General features: G+C 33.9%; 1 protein-coding gene and 1 long non-coding RNA gene across 2 annotated transcripts; one reads left to right on the top strand and one right to left on the bottom strand.

Annotated features, from left to right (window-relative positions):
- Window positions 1-1,007: 1,007 nt before the first annotated feature.
- Window positions 1,008-3,965, bottom strand: LOC145100332 (uncharacterized). The gene is made up of 3 exons (XR_013704972.1): window positions 3,547-3,965; window positions 2,397-2,464; window positions 1,008-1,214 (listed from the first exon to the last, which is right to left on the bottom strand). It is a non-coding gene; the product is annotated as an uncharacterized LOC145100332 (long non-coding RNA).
- A 6,726-nt stretch (window positions 3,966-10,691) lies between these two features.
- Window positions 10,692-20,467, top strand: LOC145098778 (COBRA-like protein 1). The gene is made up of 8 exons (XM_079036385.1): window positions 10,692-10,823; window positions 11,263-11,355; window positions 18,454-18,461; window positions 18,554-18,656; window positions 18,725-19,190; window positions 19,285-19,444; window positions 19,587-19,849; window positions 20,026-20,467. Exons 1-8 carry the CDS (start codon window positions 10,692-10,694, stop codon window positions 20,319-20,321), a joined length of 1,521 nt encoding a protein of 506 aa, XP_078892511.1. The 3' UTR covers window positions 20,322-20,467.
- Window positions 20,468-20,942: the final 475 nt, after the last annotated feature.

Raw genomic sequence — 20,942 nt, 5'->3', positions numbered from 1 at the left:
TTTAATGTATACTACAACTTTCATTTAGATATCTAAGGGTAAAAAGTAGTTTATCAAAAATTCACTTTTTACGATTCCCGGTGTCGTGTCGATTTTGCCATAAAACTTCGACATGTCATAACTTCTTCGTTATAACTCGGATTTTGGCGTTCTTTATATGTACGAAACCCTTGTGACATATACTATAACTTGGTTAAGATTATTCATTCTAAATAATCTTCCATCAAAAAGTCATTTTTGACGCTCATTGCCTTTAAATTGACTAGCCCAAATCTACGGGCGTAAAAATTATCTCCCCCTTAGGATGATTAAGTCCTGGAATCATCAATGAAACAAGGCTTGTATAATGACTCCATACTTTATCTCTTCATCCTAGGTAATAACCGTATCCTCTATGTTCCTTCGAATGAGTATCTAACTCTTGGACTTCTTGACTGCAGGCGATGCTCAATCTTATACCCGTTCTTCATAATATGTTGTACTTTCAATTGTAACCTTCGAGTTACAAAACCAATCCTTATTGGAGATTCCTACTTCTTCTTAAACAGACTTAACTTTAGAGAGGTTCTTTACTTCGATTATTATGACAGACCGATGAGCCATGATCTAATGACCTCTCGTCATATGATGCAATACTTAGACTCACGTCTTTTAGAATTCCATAATGGAATATATCTTCATTCATGTTCTAATGTGATGTATCACATTCTAGCATGTATCAATTCTAGCTACAAGATTCTTTCTTTAACAACGATCGCGATACTTCTATTAATCACTATGATTATCTTTCACTTCAATCTTCTGGCTAAAGTCAAATGCTACATCGATCTTGGTTCTTTGAACCATATAACATACTCATCTTAGTCGGATTTGATTTGATATGACCACTAAGGTCGGATTAATAATCATCTTCTCAGTCATTACTGAAACGATGGTAACGACATACATGAACTGGAACGTCGTGATTTTCACCATAATTTTTTTTAACATTTATTTAACAGAATACGTTAGTGGAAGAATTAGTTTTTTTTAAATCAAAACATTTTCAAAATCACAACATTACTTCAAAAATTCAAACATAATTCCAAACCATTAAACTGTAAACAAAAGTATTTTTAAAGTGAATAATGAAAAACGTGTCCAAGAGTGGTATCGTTAATTCAAATCTACTACCCATAAGAACCCCTCTCACCAAGGTCAATCTTCTAAACTACCTGTACCAAACATAAGACACAAAAGAGAAAAGATACAAGTGTCAACCCCTGCTAAGTGAGTTCATAAAGTTGCACATAAAACATACAAACCCCAAATAGGTCAATCATTCATTTTATGATGAAGCATATAATTGATAGACAAATACCACTTAGAAAACAATCGCATATCATAATTATTCAACCACATACATGCATATATGTTTAATCACAATTCTACCACATAACATATATGATCAACCAAATACCACATAAGCAACCATATCACATTTCATATATAAGCAACCGTTAAATGTTCAACATTTTATTAATAAGCAACCTTTGATATATATCCAACCTTTTAATATGCAACCAACCGTTTGTTACATGTTCAACCTTTCATTATATCTATCCAACCGATTGATAGAAAAGTGTCTCTTAGTGCTACCTAACCCAAGAGAAACACCCTGTTCACTACTTGTGTGCACGGCCAGCCGAATGCTCTAAGTGGCTCATGACTTCCACCCGAAACACTAACCCCGTGACTCCACTTTCTCTACTCCGACTTTGCAAAGTACAAGTACCCCGCGGTGTCGTTCAGGATCGGTACAAACGGTGCCAATTCCAACGATACACCTCCCGACTCCCATGTGATGTTTGATCCGACCTCGTTTGAATGGCCAACATCACTCCAGTCTGCAAACACCGAAGTGTACACGTACCATGTGTCGCACGGTCATCTAGAAAGACCGAGCAACTCGTAAATGGCTTAAGCTCTTTTCCTAGGAGGTATTTTTCAACCAACCAGGCTCGAAGGTATCCAGATAGGGTTTCATGCTAAGTGCTAGGTTCTACCCTTTTCCCTCTACGCATAACCCCGCATAATCGATCATAAATCAAGTACAAACATGTAATATTTGTATTATCATAATCAAGATTCATAACCAACACATCAAAACACAACCATATATTATATTTCAAGCGATTTAAACTAGCATGTTATATACATTAAGTACATCAAAGTGTAAACAACATAGCAATTAGGTTATATCATGACATTAGCACAAAGCATATATTAGCATCACAAATGTCATATCATCATCAAGCACAAATAACGACATGGTCATCCTAAAGCGAATAAAATCACCATCTACGGATTGCATGTTTCAATAATGCAACCTTAGTGAGTTAAAACTATGAACTCACCTTTAGCCTTGATGAAATCTTCCTTCTATTCCAAGTCTTGAACTTACTTGAAGTTCTCAAGGCTCCACCTAAACACCACACATAACATTCAATTAACAAATAAAGTATATGTTTCAAAAATACAACTTCATTCTAACTTTTATATTAATTTTTATATTTTCCCTGCCCGACCCCCGTTCAGTGTTTTAGTTATAAAACCTAATCTACAGCTCTAATTGGGATGACATCAGACATTCTGGAAACTAGATTCGATTTCCTAGAACTTCATGAGAGAGGAGCATCATCCAATTCTGCCCGAATTAGCAGCTATAGCTCTCGCAAGATGGGGAAAAGTTGTTGTGCAGAATTCTAACATTCACCAAAAATCACTATATGATTCAAGACTTTAGGTAAATGATTATAGTTGCTCAATTTTACACACAAGATGATTGAATAAGACTTAAATTTGTACTTTACATCTTTTTCATTCCTAGTTGTATTTACCCAACTTCTTTTATGTTCAAACACACACACACATAACATACAGAAGACACATGGATATAAAAGGATATTTGTATAGTCTTTCCACAAATACATACTCATACATATATTATTCTTTTCAATCTTTTTAAACCATTTATTAATATTTTTAAATCGTTATTTTAGCACCTATATATTTTCATATATGCATTGACCCATCATTAGTCATTTATTACCTACACACACCACTTACGTACACTTACAAAATTACCAACATTCCTTGGGTTTTATTGCATTATTTTCCAGCAATTAACAATACTTATTTGTCCTCAAGTGTTTGAAGATACATGGTTGTTAATAAGGTATTAATTAGGGCAGTAGGTCACGAGCAAAAGAAAGAAAAATAAGATTTAAATTCATGGCAAAAAGGCCAAGCAATAAGGCTGTATAAACATGAACATAAAACATTCTTGGTATTAAGATTGTGTATCAAAGCAAGGGTAACATGCGCCTATAAAACAAGTAGCATGGCTATTAAATCAAGCATCAAAAGGCAATATTTGGGCAGCAATATTATTGGGAAGAAAAGAAAACAAGTAGCATGGTTTCCTGTTCCATCCAAGTGTCAACGGGAAGGAACTAAAGTCGCATATATGGGGTTGTTCAGTCGAGATTAAGGTTCGAGAATTACCAGGTTTGGTGATCGATTTTCTCATAGCTGCGATGAAGAAAACCTCGAGGATTTGACAACCTCCCTACAAACCTTCTCGTTCTCTTGCTCGTATTCTTCCTTCTCACGTATCAACACACATGGACCAGTTGGCATAGGAGGATGGTGATCAGACCTTCAGGTCGTTGCCGAAATATTTCAACCCTCGTCGGGGATTAACCACTCGCTGAAAAAAACGCACAACCCTCTCGCCTCTTTTATGGTTTCACTCGATCTCTCTCTCTCTCTCTCATATGCAGCCACCCTTCCAGGAAATAAGTACAATCGTTTTTCTAGGGGTCGAGGATGCAAACGAAATTGTCAGCAAAGAGCAAAGGAACCGACGGATGCTTGAAACAAACGCATGAATTTGATTTACATGAAATTTTCAAGTTTCACTAATTGTCCCTCATCTTCCTTCAATTAATCCATAATCTCCCAGCCTTATTAAATTCTGAATTTTCATATATCTCCAAAAGTTAAATTCCACCCCTCAACTTTTATAACTTTTTAAATGAATCATATTTACCCTAAATATTCCCACAAATTAACTAATTATATTTATACATCTTTTTATTTTATTTATTTTATTTTTATAACCTTAAAATCGAAATAATCCTCTGAAAACAAATATTTGTCTAACAGGAGTTGACATCACTAACGGTAGTAAATTTGGGTCGTTACATGAACAAAATGGAATCAATTACTAGCTTCTTGGTAACCTTGCGACTTTCCTTGATCCAAGTGCAAGTCCTGTGCTTCCAGTAGTATAGATCTCTACTACGTTTCACACCTACTCATACTCATCCTAAGTATTGTCCCGCAGTCGCCAAGTTCTTATTTCCTAAAATCACAAAATAATTTAACACATACGAATGTGTCCAAATAATCATAAAAAATTCCTTAGACTCTACTAGGACTTGTTCCATGCGTATCTTCAACAACAATTATGGTTCAACTCGGTTGGTTGTCGAAACGTTAGACGATGGGATAACTTTAGGGATTATACTAAAAGTTATTTCTATCTGCCAATAGAAAGTGTACCTCTCTCGTACCAGACGTATTATCAGACGTATTATCTATTTAGACATATTCTAAAGGCAAGATACCGCACTTATGATATCTTCTGATAGGTATCATTCACTCTCTTAAGCCTTCTCATTTCCTCTATTTGCTCAGTCTAACATGGTTCACATTATTGCATGAACTTATGCCTTTGTGATAGGTTCGGGTACAGGTGCAACGACCGATGCTTGACCCACCAGATGCTTTAGGATCAGGTTGTCGAATTTTGTTCCCTAATCCACTTCGAGTTCCCACCATGTCAATCTATTCACAAAATCAGACGTTCGGTGTGCAGTGACGAGAACTTAGATAGGAAAGCTTTATTTACAATAGACGTATAAATCTCGTTATCTTTTTGAAAAGTTACATTCCATTTCTAATACCGTAATTAAACGTTTAGAAATCTGAACACATAAAGTTTCCAGATCCCGTCGGAAACAGACCATAGATCCGATCAAACGATAGCATCATAAAGCATCACAAATCATTTAACACATAAAAGAAATTTAGGTATCTTCCTTAAATAAGCTAGTGCTTGTGTTTATTCAGGTGTACTACCTAAATTATATTAGACACACTCAACTCACAATTATCGCTTAGCATTCTAAGTTTAAGTCTAGAAATTTCCTATAAATTCCTAGTTCGCTTAAACTAATGCTCTGATACCAACTCTGACATCCCCAAATTCACGGTTATTTTAAAAGTTTTATATATGCTTATTTGAAAATTATAGTATCCATTTTTAAAGAATATTATTGTGGAATTTGTTCCCAGAAAAACATGATAAATACATTATCAAAGCATTTCCAAAGAAATGTATTTTATTCATTTTAAAACATTAGGATGTCATTGTCAATATAGAAACATAAGCATAAGAAGACCTTACATTCGTTTACACTAGTGATTTATATCTCCTTTAATTTCTTAGTGTAATGTAGCTTCGTATCATTACCTATGATACAAATAAACTGAGTGCGTCAGGTTGGGAAACCTAGTGAGTATATTGGGTTTTCAACCCACAATAAGAAAGTTATTAGGTTTCATCAACAAACAATTAGCCCAATTATCCATCCCCATTATATTCTTTATTTCCATCCCCATTATATTCTTTATTTCTTAAGGATCTTCCTTAAGAATCATCTCTCATTCACTCATTCATTCCTATGAATTGTTCTAAGGAATAGAAACAAAGTCCATCGTTGCTAGGGTTTATTTAACAAGCAATAAGTCTATAGTTGTTGATGTTATCTATTAGGCATTAAGTCCATAACTGCCAATGTAGGGTACTAAATCCATAGCTACCAATGTTCATCTGTAGGGTGCTAAGTCCATAGCTACCAACGTTCAATAGTAAGGCACTAAGTCCATAGTTACCAAGGTTTTTCGAGTACATCTAGTAAATAGATCGTTCACAACATCTACAGGTTGCAAGCCTACTAGTGTTCCACCAGACTATCTAGAATAGTCTGTGATTGTCATATATACTCTATTAGATGACTGGGCCAACGCTTGGGTCAAGGCTTCTCATCATCTATACCTGTCATCATCGTTCTCCATCTTTCCTCGTCTATATCATCTTTAATCTCTCATCATTCATCTCATCTTTCATCTACCCATTTTTACCCATTATAATTATAGGTATAAAATACATATACAATTTAAATCGAATAAAACATGTATATTTTGTTCATTCAGCATAGATATCAAGAACATAGATAATATGTACACATAGCATGTAATTTATATTAAATACTTCATATCTATGTATAAGACGAAAGTAACTATGCACTCACTTGTTTAAATTGATGATTCCAAACTCGGACAACGCTTTACTTCTTAACAATATAATATCCTTCGACGAAACCTAGTATTCTTACCACTAGATTTTAGTCTAATATTTATCGCGACTATTTACGAGCGATATTGTTTTATAAGTGTTAAACAATACTTTTCAACCATTATGTACAGATAGGGCCAGACATGAAACACCGGAGGGCATGACCTTTTTGGCATTATAACACTTCTTAAATCGAACAACCCTATACGACCCTTCAAACCAGATTCCTCGTACCGCAAGTAGTTAAAAGATATTATAATAACACTTTGTATATTATATTTTATAATATATTTATTTTTTATAAGTTCATAATAACGATATTGAACTTAAACATAAGCTATACTTAGACTAGGGTAAGTATACCTCACTTACCGGTGGTTTGGCTAGGAATCGAGCTCTGCGGGGGCATAACTTACAAGCCGAAAAGCTCTTTTTATCGGATCCTTCGGGAGCTCTGGGGATTTCCTCTAGTACCTTGAGGTTACTAGGGCTTTGGGAGGCTTAGAGGCAAGCTAGAGAGAGAGAGAGAGAGAGAGAGAGAGAGAATGGGTTTTTGGTGTGAGAAATGAAGGCACCCTCATATGCTATTTATAGGCTGAATTTTAGACCTAATCGTCGAGTTTTGGCATCCAACGCGTCGCGTTGGTTCTACACGTCACCGTCTGGTGGCAAGGTGGGAGAAAGCAATGGTCCAGATTAAGCCACGTCACCCCGTTCGCAACAACATCCTTCCGTCTTATAAATTCTGTAACTTTCGTATACGAGTTCCGTTTTTGACGTTCTTTATATCCACGCATAGGTATTGACAATATCTACAACTCTATTTTTGACTCCATCGGCTAGTTCTGGACCAATTTTAAATTTAATAATATTAGAAGATTACACTGTTAACGACCGTGTAAAATTCATAACTTCTACATACAAACTCCATTTTCGACTGTCTTTTTATCGTTGAGATCTTATTAATGAGATATTAAATTCTCATTTAGGTTATGTTGGCTAAAATTCGCTCGATCTGAAATACGAATTCCAGGCTATATACTATTATGCGAAATCTTAGAAAAATCATAACTTCCTCATACAAAGTCAGATTTTGACGTTCTTTTTATGCACGCTCTCGGTTTAACGTATACTAAAACTTTCATTTAGATCTCTAAGGCTAAAAATTAGTTTATCAAAAATTCACTTTTTACGATTCTCGGTGTTGTGTCGGTTTTGCCGTAAAACTTCGACAGATCATAACCTCTTCGTTATAACTCGGATTTCGGCGTTCTTTATATGTACGTAAACCTCATGACATATACTATAATTTGGTTAAGATTATTTCTTCTAAATAATATTCTATCAAAAAGTCATTTTTGACGTTCATTGTCTCTATATTGACTAGCCTGAATCTACAGGCATTACACTTTGCAACCGTGTATGTAAACAAAATTCAATCATTTCTAGTAAGAAATATGAATGTGGAAAGTTCAATGGTTGTCCTCTTGATCATGATCGTCATAAAGTTTTGCTTATTCATTTGGTAACAACTTATGATGAAAGAAGGAAGAAGATGAAAGATGATGAACTCATTGAAGGAATTTGTCTTGATGAATACATATATGGTGTTAATGTTCTTGCACTTTACCCGGATGTTCATCATGTTCAAGAAAAGGGAATTCAATGTGATTTTGATGAACATATCCAAGTTTTTTTTTTCAACTGGAGCTCAAACCGATGATTGCTTGAGTTCTTGTGATTCGTTTGAAGGAATGGTGCCTTATCGAAAGCCTTCAATCCAAGAAGTTCAAATGTATCAAACTCCAAATATTTGATTCAAACTTACAAAGTTGAAGTTGTCAAGAATGAATTTGTTCCTGAATTCAAATCTTCAAGATCCAAAAAGATGAAAAAGAAGAAACAGAATTTGTCGCTTTGCTTCCCTCATCTTTTAACATATTGTCAAAATCTACCCACTTTCTAAATAGGGATAAAATTTTGTGAAGAATGAAAAATTTTCGTTTCACATCCTTGAAGTTTCAACGAATTGGAAAAATTACCCAGTTTCGACATTGGGGTAATTTTCTGTAACATGGGTAGATTTTTCATATCAAGTCTCTGAAGCTTATAAGAATTGACACTTTATGCCTAGTTTTGGATTTGGGGTAAAGTTTCGCATTGGAAGTTGTTTTTGCACAACGGGTCCCTGTAGAATTACGAAATTGATAGTTTATACCCAGATTTTTAAATACAACTTTCACCCAAAAGTTGATAACTTTTTCAAATTTTTGGAAAATTTTCTTGACTTTTCGTGATTGTTTTTCGTGTAATATTTTCGCGGTTGCATTTTTGGCACACATCGAAGGGGAGATTCGTCAAGTTTATTCCCGAGCGCTTCTCATCCTTTGTGGGTTTTATAATCACTTGTTGATTATAAAAAAGAAGAATGTAGAAATGGGTATTCGAAGCTTCTCGGGTATTTATTTGTGGATTTGAAGACCAGTGTTACTTCGGGTGGAGTTGGTATTGATCGTGAGAGCTCGTTTGGAAACTGAAGCCGAGTCATCTAATCCTAACTTTAAGGGGGTAAATGTGAGGGTGCAATGTTCTCCTTGGATGTGGCTTACCCTCTTGTATGTGTAAATGAGTTGAGTCTTTCGTATAAATAGGAAGTGAGTGACTCCCTTTTAGTTAAGAACTTGTAAGACCCATTTTGTGAGTGTTAGTTTCGTAAGAGAAAGAACAAAACCCACTTGTACTCTTACTATTCTAATGGAGCTTAAATGATTTTATTTACTCCTTGTGCTTGATGCTTGAATGATTCACTAGATCTTTTCAATTCCGTATATCTGATCATAATTAGGATCACTACAGATACAACCAATGTTTTATCTTATCTTTGACCACTTTTTGTTCTCACTATTTCCCACTTGCTTCCTCTTCCATCTCTTAAAAATACATCGAAAGAAAAAGTCCAAGAAGTAAGATATTTCATCACTCTTCTTCTCTATCATGAAATTAGCTTGATATATAGGTCGCTGCCATACATTCCCAGTTTGTGTTTCGAACAATCAGTAGTTAAAGCTCAGTTTTTCTTGAGGCCAATTTGTGTTTACCATTTAATTTAATAATTTTTCTCCCAAAAAAAATCATTTGTATCTCAATCCTATTCATGAATCCTAAATTTATTTTTATTTTTTATTCACCATTTGAAATAGCTTGGATCTTCAAGATCGACCAATTATCTTTTGTGTCTCACGGAAGAGCTTGGTTGGCGACGATTAGGAAGACCCAAAGAAGAGAAATAGTGGTCCCGTTATCAAGGTTTCTTTGAAGGTATATTTGTCTTTTCATGTCTCGATCGTACAAAAAAAATATTCTCTTATTTATTTGTTAGTTGAAAACTGTAGTTCAGTGTATGCCCCAATTTGGATTTTTTCCCCTAAATCACATTGATGGTGGTGTGCCACCTTTAAGCCACCCCCCCCCCCCTCAAAAAAAATTGTGTTTCACCCCACCCCTAATTAAATTATAATTTATCTTTCCCCTAAATTCATTGACACTAAATCTAGTTTTCTAATATTGTATTCAATGGGAACATCTCTACACCCCTCTCATCTTTATTGTTTCATGTCTAACATCGTCCTGCTCATCATAGAGGTAACCCTCTTTCCATATGTATATGTGCTTGCCTAGTTATTTGTGTGTTTTTAATTTTTTTTGGATGTAGATACTTAATGGGTTTTGGTTATTTATGGAGTTCCCACTTTGTACAGTTAACCTCTAGATTTTATGGTTTTATACTCACCTTCTCTCTCATCTAATCCAAAGAGACGCCTCTCTTCTTATGGATATCCATTTCATGTATTCCATTTTATTTTTTCTCAAAATTAGGGCTTTATTTTTTATAATTATTTTATACTCTATTCTGCATAAACTGTTTTTATGATTATTGTAAACTATAGAAACACAATTTGCCAATCTGTTATTTGTTGTATCTCGGTTTAGACTTCAACTCTTTATAATTGATTGATGATATTGATATTGAATTCCATATCTTATACTAAACTGGGGTTTTCACTTTCATTTTTAAAAAGAAATATGAGTAAATTATACGAAGATTCATTGAGGCATATATATCAGATAGAGAACCGGATTTTGGAAATATAAAGTTGTTCATCTCTATATTAAGCAGAAAAGCTTTTATTATCTCAGATCGGTGAAGCATGTAATGAAGTTATAAATGACTTCCATAAAAGCCACAAATGCAAAAGAAGTTGCTTCTTATGTAATTGCTATTGCCAATGAAAAGCTTAAAGCATTGAAAGAGGCTACTTTTGGTAAAAAGACGATAGTTTCAAAAGGATACCCGAGAGTTTTCATTCAATTTTTCTTGAATTAGGAATACTCCATGTTGGAATTAGCCACTCTTCTTTCCTTAATTAAAGAAATGGACCCTGTGGTTTAGCTAAAGTTGAAAGCCGACTCTGAATTTATTTCTTTTTGTTTGTTTTGTTTTGTTTTGTTTTGTTTTTTTTTGTTTTTTTTTGTTTTGTTTTTTTTTTGTTTTTTTTTTTTGCAAAAGAATCATTATTATACCAACTCTATTATATTTATCTGTTAAGTATCGTGAAATTACTATTTTGACATTTCTTCTGTCATTATCCTAATTAAGAAACCTTCCTCTTTATTGTGATGTTTGTTTGAGACTTTCTCATATTTATTCTCTTGGTACCTCCTCTATCTTATCCTTTATTCCTTCATTCGCTTCTGATTATAACTTCAACACTCTTACATATAATCTTTTTTTGTAGGTGCAAAAACAACATGACAACTTGGTGCTTTCTCTTGCTCCCAATTTAAAAAACTTAAACGGTTTGATCCTCTGGTATGATAAGCCACAACTGGTTGATTATGCTATCGAGACCATTATAAATAACTATTATGACATATAGAGGAAGTTGACCTCAAAAAGAGCTTTTAAGCTACTAATGGATCTTTGTGCGTTTTAGGTCGTTTTTGTCCAAAACTTATTAAGCTCAACATCAATGGATGACCTTTGATTAGTAGCATTTTTCTTCTATATCTCCGAAGGTTTTACAGAAAGTTGGCAATACTGAACCTTTTTGGTTATGTTAAAGTTGCACTATATGATTTATTTTTAGCATTTCAAACATATCCTCGTAGGCATTACCTTATTATGAGTGGCTGCTTGAATTAAATTTAATGTATTTTTACCTGTACTTTTAACATTTGTCGTGTCCTATTTTATTATTGCTATTACAACATTGTACTTTCATTGTTCTTTTATTATAACATCACTAGTTGTGAGACCCATGTATTACATGAGTTAATTTAAATAAAAAGTCAAATACAAATGTCAAAAACTCAAAATATTTGAGAACTTTGAATTTATAAGAAAATAAGAAAAACAATGAATTATTATAATGGAAATTTTTTTATCTTTTAAATTTAAATAAAGAAAAGAAACTACTACATTTATTGTAATTATTTTATTAAAATATTATTTATAATTTAATAAAATAGAAAAACTCATAAAATGACATGTGGGAAAAAAATTAATTCAAACTAACCACAAAATGACATTTGGCAAATTGAATGAGAGTATGACATGTGGCAATATATATATATATATATATATAAGTTCAATTGAGAAAATAAAATGGTTTGGGAATGGAAGAATAATTCTCAATTAATCATTTATTTTTGTTGCAAAACATTCCATTCTACTGGTGGAAAGAAAATGAATACACATGTGTTTTCCAACCAAACATGTCTCCTTAAATTATGTTAATTTTTATCTTAATATATATAAAAACATTTTTTTTTTCTTTGCTTTAATTTTTAAGGAATTATTTGTTTCAGAAAACTTTTTTAAATATATCAAAATTCATAATTTTTTATTCTCTATAGACTAAACTACACAAATGGTCACTATGGTTTGCTCAAAATTGTCACTTTGGTCTAAAAAAGTTTAGACTAGCACCACAGGTCCAAAGTTTTCATTTTGCTGCGAGTTCGGTCCAAAGCACTTTAAAAATTCTTTAAATGACGGATTTCCCATTTCTATTTATTTTTTCCTTTTCTTTTTTTCCTTTATTATTATTTTATTATTTAATTATAAAGGTTCCCACCTTCTCTCTCTCTCTCTCTCTCCCCTTCTCTCTCTCTCTCTCTCTCTCTCTCTCTCTCTCCCTTGATCGTGTTCTTCCTCAAAAACATATATAAAATCTGATGAATGATTGTTTTGCTCCTAAGAGAGAATATACATACACAATCAAGAACGTATATGTATGCACACATTAACACATATAATCAAGAACATACAATCCCTTCCTCCTTGTAACCCAAACCCAACAAGCAACGATTTCATTACTGTTCTCCTTCTTTTTTCTGAATCCATGGAAGAATAGAGATATGGAAAAAACGAAGCTAGTGAGGGACAAGGTCTGAGCATGCCTGATTGAGGCAAGTACTGTTCATCGTCTTCTACAATGAACCCCCTTGTAAAAACCCTGTAACGTCCCAATTTTTATCGGATAATTTTTTTTTTCATTTTTAATTACTCAAACAATTCCCATAATTCATAGTTTCCAAACCATTTGTTTCCCAAATCACAATTATTACAATTTCATTATACTTTTGAAAACATCAGATAGTCCCATCACACAAAAAGAGAGGTAGAGTGCACGCCACGTCATCACGCCTTGCCTTTGCCCTTCGGCTCTGAAGTACCTGAAACAATCAACAACCTGTAAGCGAAATACTTAGTGAGTTTCCCACAGCATACCACACACACACAAACCACATATCATATATCCTGTTAGCTATAAAAGCTACATATATATCACATAAGCCATGCATACATGAAACCTGTGAAAGTGCCATGGGCTACCCCACATGGTCTTTGCCTAGGACTGCCATGGGCTCCCCCACATGGCCTTATATCCAATGCCATGGGCTACCCCACATGGTCTTCACCTAGGACTGCCATGGGCTACCCCACATGGTCTTACATCCAATGCCACGGGCTCCCCCCGGGGTCTTCATACATAACATGCAATCACATAACAACACACAGAATATCTACCACATATGTCATAAACACATAATGGGCCGACCTTGGTGCCTTAGACCCATGGGCATGGTGAGAAGACTCACCTGTCACGAATGCTGAACTGACACTTTGCGACCAAAAGTACCCCACGGGCTGCTCCATGCAACTGCCTAAAAAGTGTCATACAATATCCAGTCATTTCCCCAAAGTCCATCCTGGTCAACTACAACCAAGGTCAAGCCAACGGTCCATGTTGACCTTAACTCACCGAGTACAACTAGTGACTCGCCAAGTTTCCCAGAATATCATCTACTCGCCGAGTCATCGAGGCGACTCGTCGAGTTCATACAGTCTTGATTGATAATCTAAGGTCATTCGTCGAGTTCCTTTGCTTGACACTCGACACGTCTATGAACATCCAACCATTAGGAAATCTTACTCGACTATTCCTTCAACTCGCCGAGTTCTAGGTAACCTTCATCCGACTCGCCGAGTTGTTCATCCAACTCATCGAGTTCATGGCAAAATTCATCGGGCTCTCCGAGTTGTTCATCCAACTTGTCGAGTCCATGCCTGCCTTCAAATGACTCGCGGAGTCACCCCCTGTGACTCGCCGAGTCCTTTCAGATCTCAAGCCATACAGACCCTTTTTGAGCCATGCAAAGCTTCCAAACTACAGATCTAGGCTCCTGAGGCATCCTTTCCACGTAAAGTTGCAAACTTTACGTGCATGCAAGGCTTTAAGGCCCTAAACTAGCAAATCTAAGCTTGGAATGGGGTCATACACTTGAGGGAAGGTATAGAGCTGTAAAGGGGAGGCCAAGGGAGGCTAATGACTCTTTAAATAGGGTGCAAGGCCCTGGAATCTAGGGTTTCATCTGCCAGCATCTTCTCGTCGAGTACCATAATGGACTTGGCGAGTAGATCATTAAACCCCCGCGTCCAAACCCGCTACTACTCGATGAGTAGGGAAGCCAACTCGCCGAGTAGGTCCTTCAAAAATCCAAACCAAAATATCATTATCAATACCTGAGGATCAGGGTATTACAAACCCTTTGATTTTTCATCCAATTTAGCACTTTGTTGGCTGAATCGACTTGATTCACATCAACAATGGGGTACCTCTGTTCATTGGTGGCTAGTGGGTTTGAGGAATCTACTATGAAATCTTCAAAGAAACGACATCTCCTTCTGATTGTAAAATTGGTTCTCAATCGAACTACAATTACCACTCCTCTCCCAGTTTTATCTATAAGAAAATGTAGATAGAATGGTGCACCGATTCAATTTTCTTAATTTCCTAAAATTGAGAGAGAAAGGGGGTAGGTGGAGATCGGGATCAAGATCAAAGTTCTGGTAAGCTTGATAATCATAATCTTTGTTTGCTTGTCTTCACATAAAACTCACTCACACACACCTACTTAAGTCGCAGGTTTTGGGTGTACCCTATGAGTTTGAGAATATTGGTTTTAATTTTTGATACAAAATCGATTTGTCTGGTGGGTTCAACTCAATGACATGTTATTGAAGTGTGTGAGTTAATCTATGTTTTATGAATCGAGTGTTTGACAAGCATAATTATTATCTTCTTTCTCATGTGAAGATCGTTCTTGTTGCATCTTCTTATGCAAAGTATGGTTGATGCCCACCAAGTGTCTGATCTTTTGTTTGAATGATCTTTCCATGTTGCAACTTGTAGTTCTTATTTATGTTCATTAATTTTCAGTAATTTGGCTTCACAAATTTATGTTTAAGCCATCATTTGGCATTTAAAATTCTTGAAGCAAGTCGTTAAAGTCCCTAAATCAAAAACGTGTGGTGGTGCCGAGAGAGAGAGAGAGAGAGAGAGAGAGAGAGAGAGAGAGAGAGAGAGAGAGAAAGAGAGGGTGGGTCCCTTTGTAATTAAACAATAAAGGAAAAAAAAAAGAAAAGGAAAAAACAAATAGAAAGGGCAAATCCGTCATTTGAAGAATTTTTAAAGTGCTATGGACCGAACTCGCAACAAAATGAAAACTTTGGACCTGTGGTGCTAGTCCAAACTTTTTTGGATCAAAGTGGCAATTTTGAGCAAACCATAGGGACCATTTGTGCAGTTTAGTCTTCTCTATAAATAGACATCATATTGATATAGTTTTAAGAAAAATAATTTTTTTATTTTTTTATAGTTTCACTTCTCGTTATTCATAAATGAATAAAATTGCATCAGATTTTTTGTATTACATTCGTTAATCTCTTATGAATAAAAAGTATGTTTAATTTTATTACAGTTTAACTATCATTCATATATGATGGAAACATGTATTAACTCTTATCACAAGTTATAGTCATATATGAATAACACATTTATCAGAATTTTGTTATAATTCATTTATTATTCATATATGAATAATGAGTTCGAATTTTCAAAACACTACATCTTTTATTAACATACTACTTATTCATATATGAATAACAAATTAATTGTAACAAAAATATGATAAATATTTTATTCATATATTAATATTACATGTGATGATGGTTAATACACGTTTTATTTATATATGAATATAACATATGACGAAATATGATATAAAAAAATATATTTTATGTAAGAAAACTTTATTACATGTTATATTCATATATAAATGATACCTAAACTGTAAAAAAAAAAAAAAAAAAAAAAAAAAAAAAAAAAAAAAAACTGAAGTATACGTTTTATTTATTAATGGATAATAAATATACTGTAATAAAAATCTGATACATTTTTATTCACTTATGAATAACAAGAGCTGGAATTATAAAAAAAAATCATTCTATCTGAAAAGCATATCAATATGGATATCTAGTTATAGAAAATAAAAAATTACGACTTTTTATATATTTAAAATAATTTTTCGATTAAAATAGCTCCTTAAAAATTACTAAAAAAACTATATATTTTTATATATTAAGGTAATGATTATTATAAATTAAGGAAACATGTTTGGTTTTAAAACACACGTGTATCCCTTATCCATTTCCATCGGTATGTCTACGTGTTTTGCAGTAAAATGAATGTATGATTGAGATTGATTCCTTATTCTTAACATTTTTTCTCAAATGAACTCTCTCTCTGTGTGTGTGTGTGTATATATATATATATATATATATATATATATATATATATATATATATATATATCCTCTTTAATTTTTGCCATTTGTCACTCTTATTCAATTTGCCAAATGTCATTTTGTGGTTATTTTGAATTAATTTTTTTTCCACATGTTATTTTATTAGTTTTTCTATTTTATTAAATTTCATATAATATTTTAATGTAATAACGGTAATAAATATAGTAATAAATTGATATCAATTTATTTAATTAATTTACCTTTTAACTTCAAATTTGCCAAAATTAAAGCTCATTAGTTTTTTTATTTATTTAAACTATTTTTTAAAATTTAAAAGATAAAAACATTTTATTATAATAATTCCTTATTTTTCTTATTTTCTTATAAATTCAAAGTTCTTATATATTTTGACATTTATATTTAATAAGAGCATTCGTTTTTTTTTTTTTTTTTTGAACCGGCAAATACAAATATTATAATCTACTCATAAACTAACACATAATTCCACCTATGTCCACAACGGGACTTGAACCCCCGACCTCAAAGAGGGAGGGCACCACCTGATACTGCTGGGCTAGAAGCCCTTTGGTAGCATTCGTTTTCATGTTCAACAAGCATAAAGTGTATATGATAGTTACATTTCTTGTCGACTACAATGACCTAAAATGCAAGTAATATATTTCTATTTATTTGTTTATTATAATCTCTCATTTTTCTATTTCTTTTGTTTGTGCGTTATAGAAATAAAAGTAAAATCCTACTGAACTACATAAGTAAATTAACTATAGTGACAATTAAACACACAAAAAAGAAGAAAGAAAAATCAAAACATGTATGGGCTATTGGGCTTTGAGACTCAATGCCATTAGTAGCCGAGCCCAGACAAAGAAGCTTACGCCTGACGGGTCTTTAGTGGGTGATATATAGGATGTGCCTGAGGCCTGTTTTTAAACGGGTTTGGGTTTTCCAAACGTTGACCAGGTTAGGGTTTTGGGCTGCTGTGATGGCTAGGCTGGGTTTTGTTTAATATGCTTTATTTCTATCCTTAATCTTCTACGTACTCCATCCGTCGTCAACCTCGACGACAGCAACAGCTATTGGAGACCTCACCAGTTCTTCGCCAAGAAGCCAATTTACAACACCCAGTCAGAGTTAGCCGGAGGTGATTAAATAAGTTGGTTGTTTTTCATTTTTTTGTCGGTTAATTCCATCATGCACTAAGTTCTCAGGGTAAAGTCCAAGAACGAAATCAACTTTTCAAAAAAGAAAAAATTATCATGAATCTTGAATTGGATTGAATTAAATAAGCATCAAAAACTCTTGTTTTTATCGGTATATTCTAATTGTTTAAATAGATTCCAGGAATGCCGTAAGTCTTTTATCCTAGAAATGCTTTCGGATTTCAAATATACAGGTTGATCATCGGTAAAAGCAATAAAAGGTAAATTGTTTTTAACATGTCAATTGATAACAACAATATGATTCTATTTATGATGGAGACTGGGAGACCAAAAAAGAAGCATAATCATTTAGCAGAAAGAAAAAAAAACTGTCGTTAATCAGCTGCTTATTACTATGGATCTTTTGTCTTCAGTTATCTGGTGAAGTTTACAATGATTTTGGCATATTTTTAAGCCAACAATTTTGGCATGTATAACTTTGGCTGATGACTTTTTTAGATACCATTATAGGATGTATATATTTTGTCATCTCATTATACCTTATTTGTCTCATTCCATTGCAACTTTCTTTCTTCTTAACTTAACTGCTACTGAAAAAATGGAAGCTCGATGGTGTTTTTCAATGATATTGATGTTACTATTTAATGTTTGCAGTTTCACTGGTATATATCTATCTTACTTCCTTTTGATCTTGTTCGTAAGGTAGAATTTAGAAATTTAATCTCCGTTATTCTTTTTTATACTAATTAATCAGCTATGCTTATGATCTCACTACAGATTGTTATGACCCGTTGGATCCAAACGGTAACATTACAGTAACATTCGACATAATTCAATGGACACACGATGGCTATGTGGTTGGTATTATTACAAAATAATTTTCCATATCTTTATATAAAATTAATAAATTTTATGGGTATTGTAGGCAAGGGTAAGTATCCAAAACTACTATCAATATCGTCATGTAGACAACCCTGGTTGGAAATTAGGGTTCACATGGGTCAACAACGAGATCATCTGGTCAATATCCGGTGCTATTGCAACACATAGAGGCAACTGCTCTGTTATTAAAGAAGAAGAAGTACCACATTGCTGCATGTCTACACCGGAGATAGTTGATCTGATGTCCGGTACTCAGCCACCAAACTCGCCGGAAAACTGTTGTCGTGGTGGTGTTCTTGCCGCCTCGGCTATTAACCCACAACAATCATCTTCTTCATTTGACATGGTTGTTGGTAACTTACAAGGAAATTCTTCATTACAGATGCCTCGGATGCCTGTAAATCTTACTTTACAGGCACCTGGACCAGGGTACACTTGTAGCCCTACCGAAGAAACTCCTCCATCTGTTGCTCTTGTAGTTGGTGGAAGAAGAGAAGAAGAAGTTTTTAGTAAGACGTCACTCTAATAATGAATTAATTGATCAACTAAGAAGTTATATTACACAAATAAATAAAAGTATGTTATTATTTTTGATATTTACAGAAACATGGAAATCAACATGCACATATTCTAGTTATCTGGCTAACAAAACGCCAGTATGTTGCGTTTCACTCTCAACATTTTATAGTCCGCAAATCACGACATGCCCTCAATGTAGTTGCGGGTGCAGACCAGCAGACAAGGCAACATCATCATGCATTAGGTGTGTTATTATAACTTATATATATAACTACTTTTGACATTTTTAGTTTTTAACATGGTATGAGAGAATAAACCAACGACTCTACATATATCTTATCATATATATCGAAGAGTATGTAATTTACGTTTTGTGTGATGAGCAGTGGTTCTAGTAATTCACTTGAGACAGAATTCGTTGGTAATTCAGACACGTTGAGGTGTACGGATCATATGTGTCCTCTACGTGTCCACTGGCATATAAAAACCAACTATATGGATCATTGGAGGGTGAAACTTACAGTTACAAATCTAAATTATAACAGAAATTATACTAATTGGAACCTCGTTGTTCATCATCCTGGTTTCTCTCAATCTACAACAACGTATAGTTTTAACAATACTTTACTCCATACGCCTGGGATCCCAGGTAAACTAACAACATTCTTTCATATAGTTTTTCAAATGCTAATTAGTTATATGATTTCAATAGTTTTGTTCAAAATTATTCGTTCTTAGCATCATTTTAATTTTAACGAATTTAACACCATGAACTCTTATGGCCACCATTTATGAAAATTGAATTATTTGTAATTGATAATGTAGATGATGTAGCCTTGTTTTGGGGTCTAGACTACTACAACACGAATCTTTTAAATGCTGACAAGGATCAGGTGGGGTCCGTCTCCACTGAGATACTTTTGGCCAAGGACCATAAAACATTCACATTGCACAATGGTTGGGCATTGCCAAGAACTGTCTACTTTGCGGGTGAAAATTGTGTTATGCCATCTCCGGACACTTTCCCTATGCTTCCAAGTGGTACTTCTACATGTAGGCCTTTCGGTAGCTTAATGATCCTCTTAATAGTATACCTTAACTTTAAACTAGTAAAATTTTAATACAATTATCGAGTTTCTACAAAAATGTTATTTTTCTAGCAAAACATAGTTTTCTTTCCATTTTTTTCCCCTTCGTTTCTGTTAAATAGAAGTTATTTTTGAGAAAAAAGCAAATACGGTGTTAAAATGCCGGGTCAAACTTTGCGGAGCATTTAGGGCTTTTTGTTATGTAATTATTTTATTTTATACATTTCAAAGAACATGTTTGCCTTGAAGTACATTGGATTACTTTAGAGGTTTGTATTTTGTAATAACGTTTGCTAAACGTGTATTATTGTGTCATTTTTAAGGCCCATTTTTGTCAATTTGTGGATATGTATTTGAAGTGGATAGTAGGCCTTTTACTTGTGAGTTGGTAACTTGGTATTTGGTAGAATGGTTTGCCACATTGGTATGACTCTTTTTTGCAGGGCCGGCCGGGCAAACTGGACGACTGCCCTTGGCTTCCGAATGCCATAGGACCCCATTTTATATTTATTATATTAATTATATAGAAATAGACCATTACTCAAGCCCAATACTCTAGTCTGTTATCAAAGGTCCACTGTCCACCCAAAAAGAAAGCGGAAGAAAGCGGGAAGATGGAAAGATGTATCGACTATCGACTGGGAGACTAGGAGT

The sequence above is a fragment of the Lactuca serriola genome, chromosome 4 (assembly GCF_051521515.1).
Source record: "Lactuca serriola cultivar US96UC23 chromosome 4, Lser_US96UC23_V15, whole genome shotgun sequence".
Lineage (NCBI taxonomy): Eukaryota > Viridiplantae > Streptophyta > Magnoliopsida > Asterales > Asteraceae > Lactuca > Lactuca serriola.
The sequence above is the reverse complement of the archived record's forward strand: the minus strand, read 5'-3'. Positions and strand labels throughout refer to the sequence as shown.

Excerpts from the sequence above, each read along its gene's own strand:
- LOC145098778 (XM_079036385.1), top strand. The coding sequence starts at position 10,692 with ATGACTTCCATAAAAGCCACAAATGCAAAAGAAGTTGCTTCTTATGTA. Across the intron at positions 10,824-11,262 it reads TTTCAAAAGGATACCCGAGA|GTGCAAAAACAACATGACAA; the intron begins GTTTTCATTCAA and ends CTTTTTTTGTAG. Across the intron at positions 19,191-19,284 it reads AAGAGAAGAAGAAGTTTTTA|AAACATGGAAATCAACATGC; the intron begins GTAAGACGTCAC and ends TGATATTTACAG.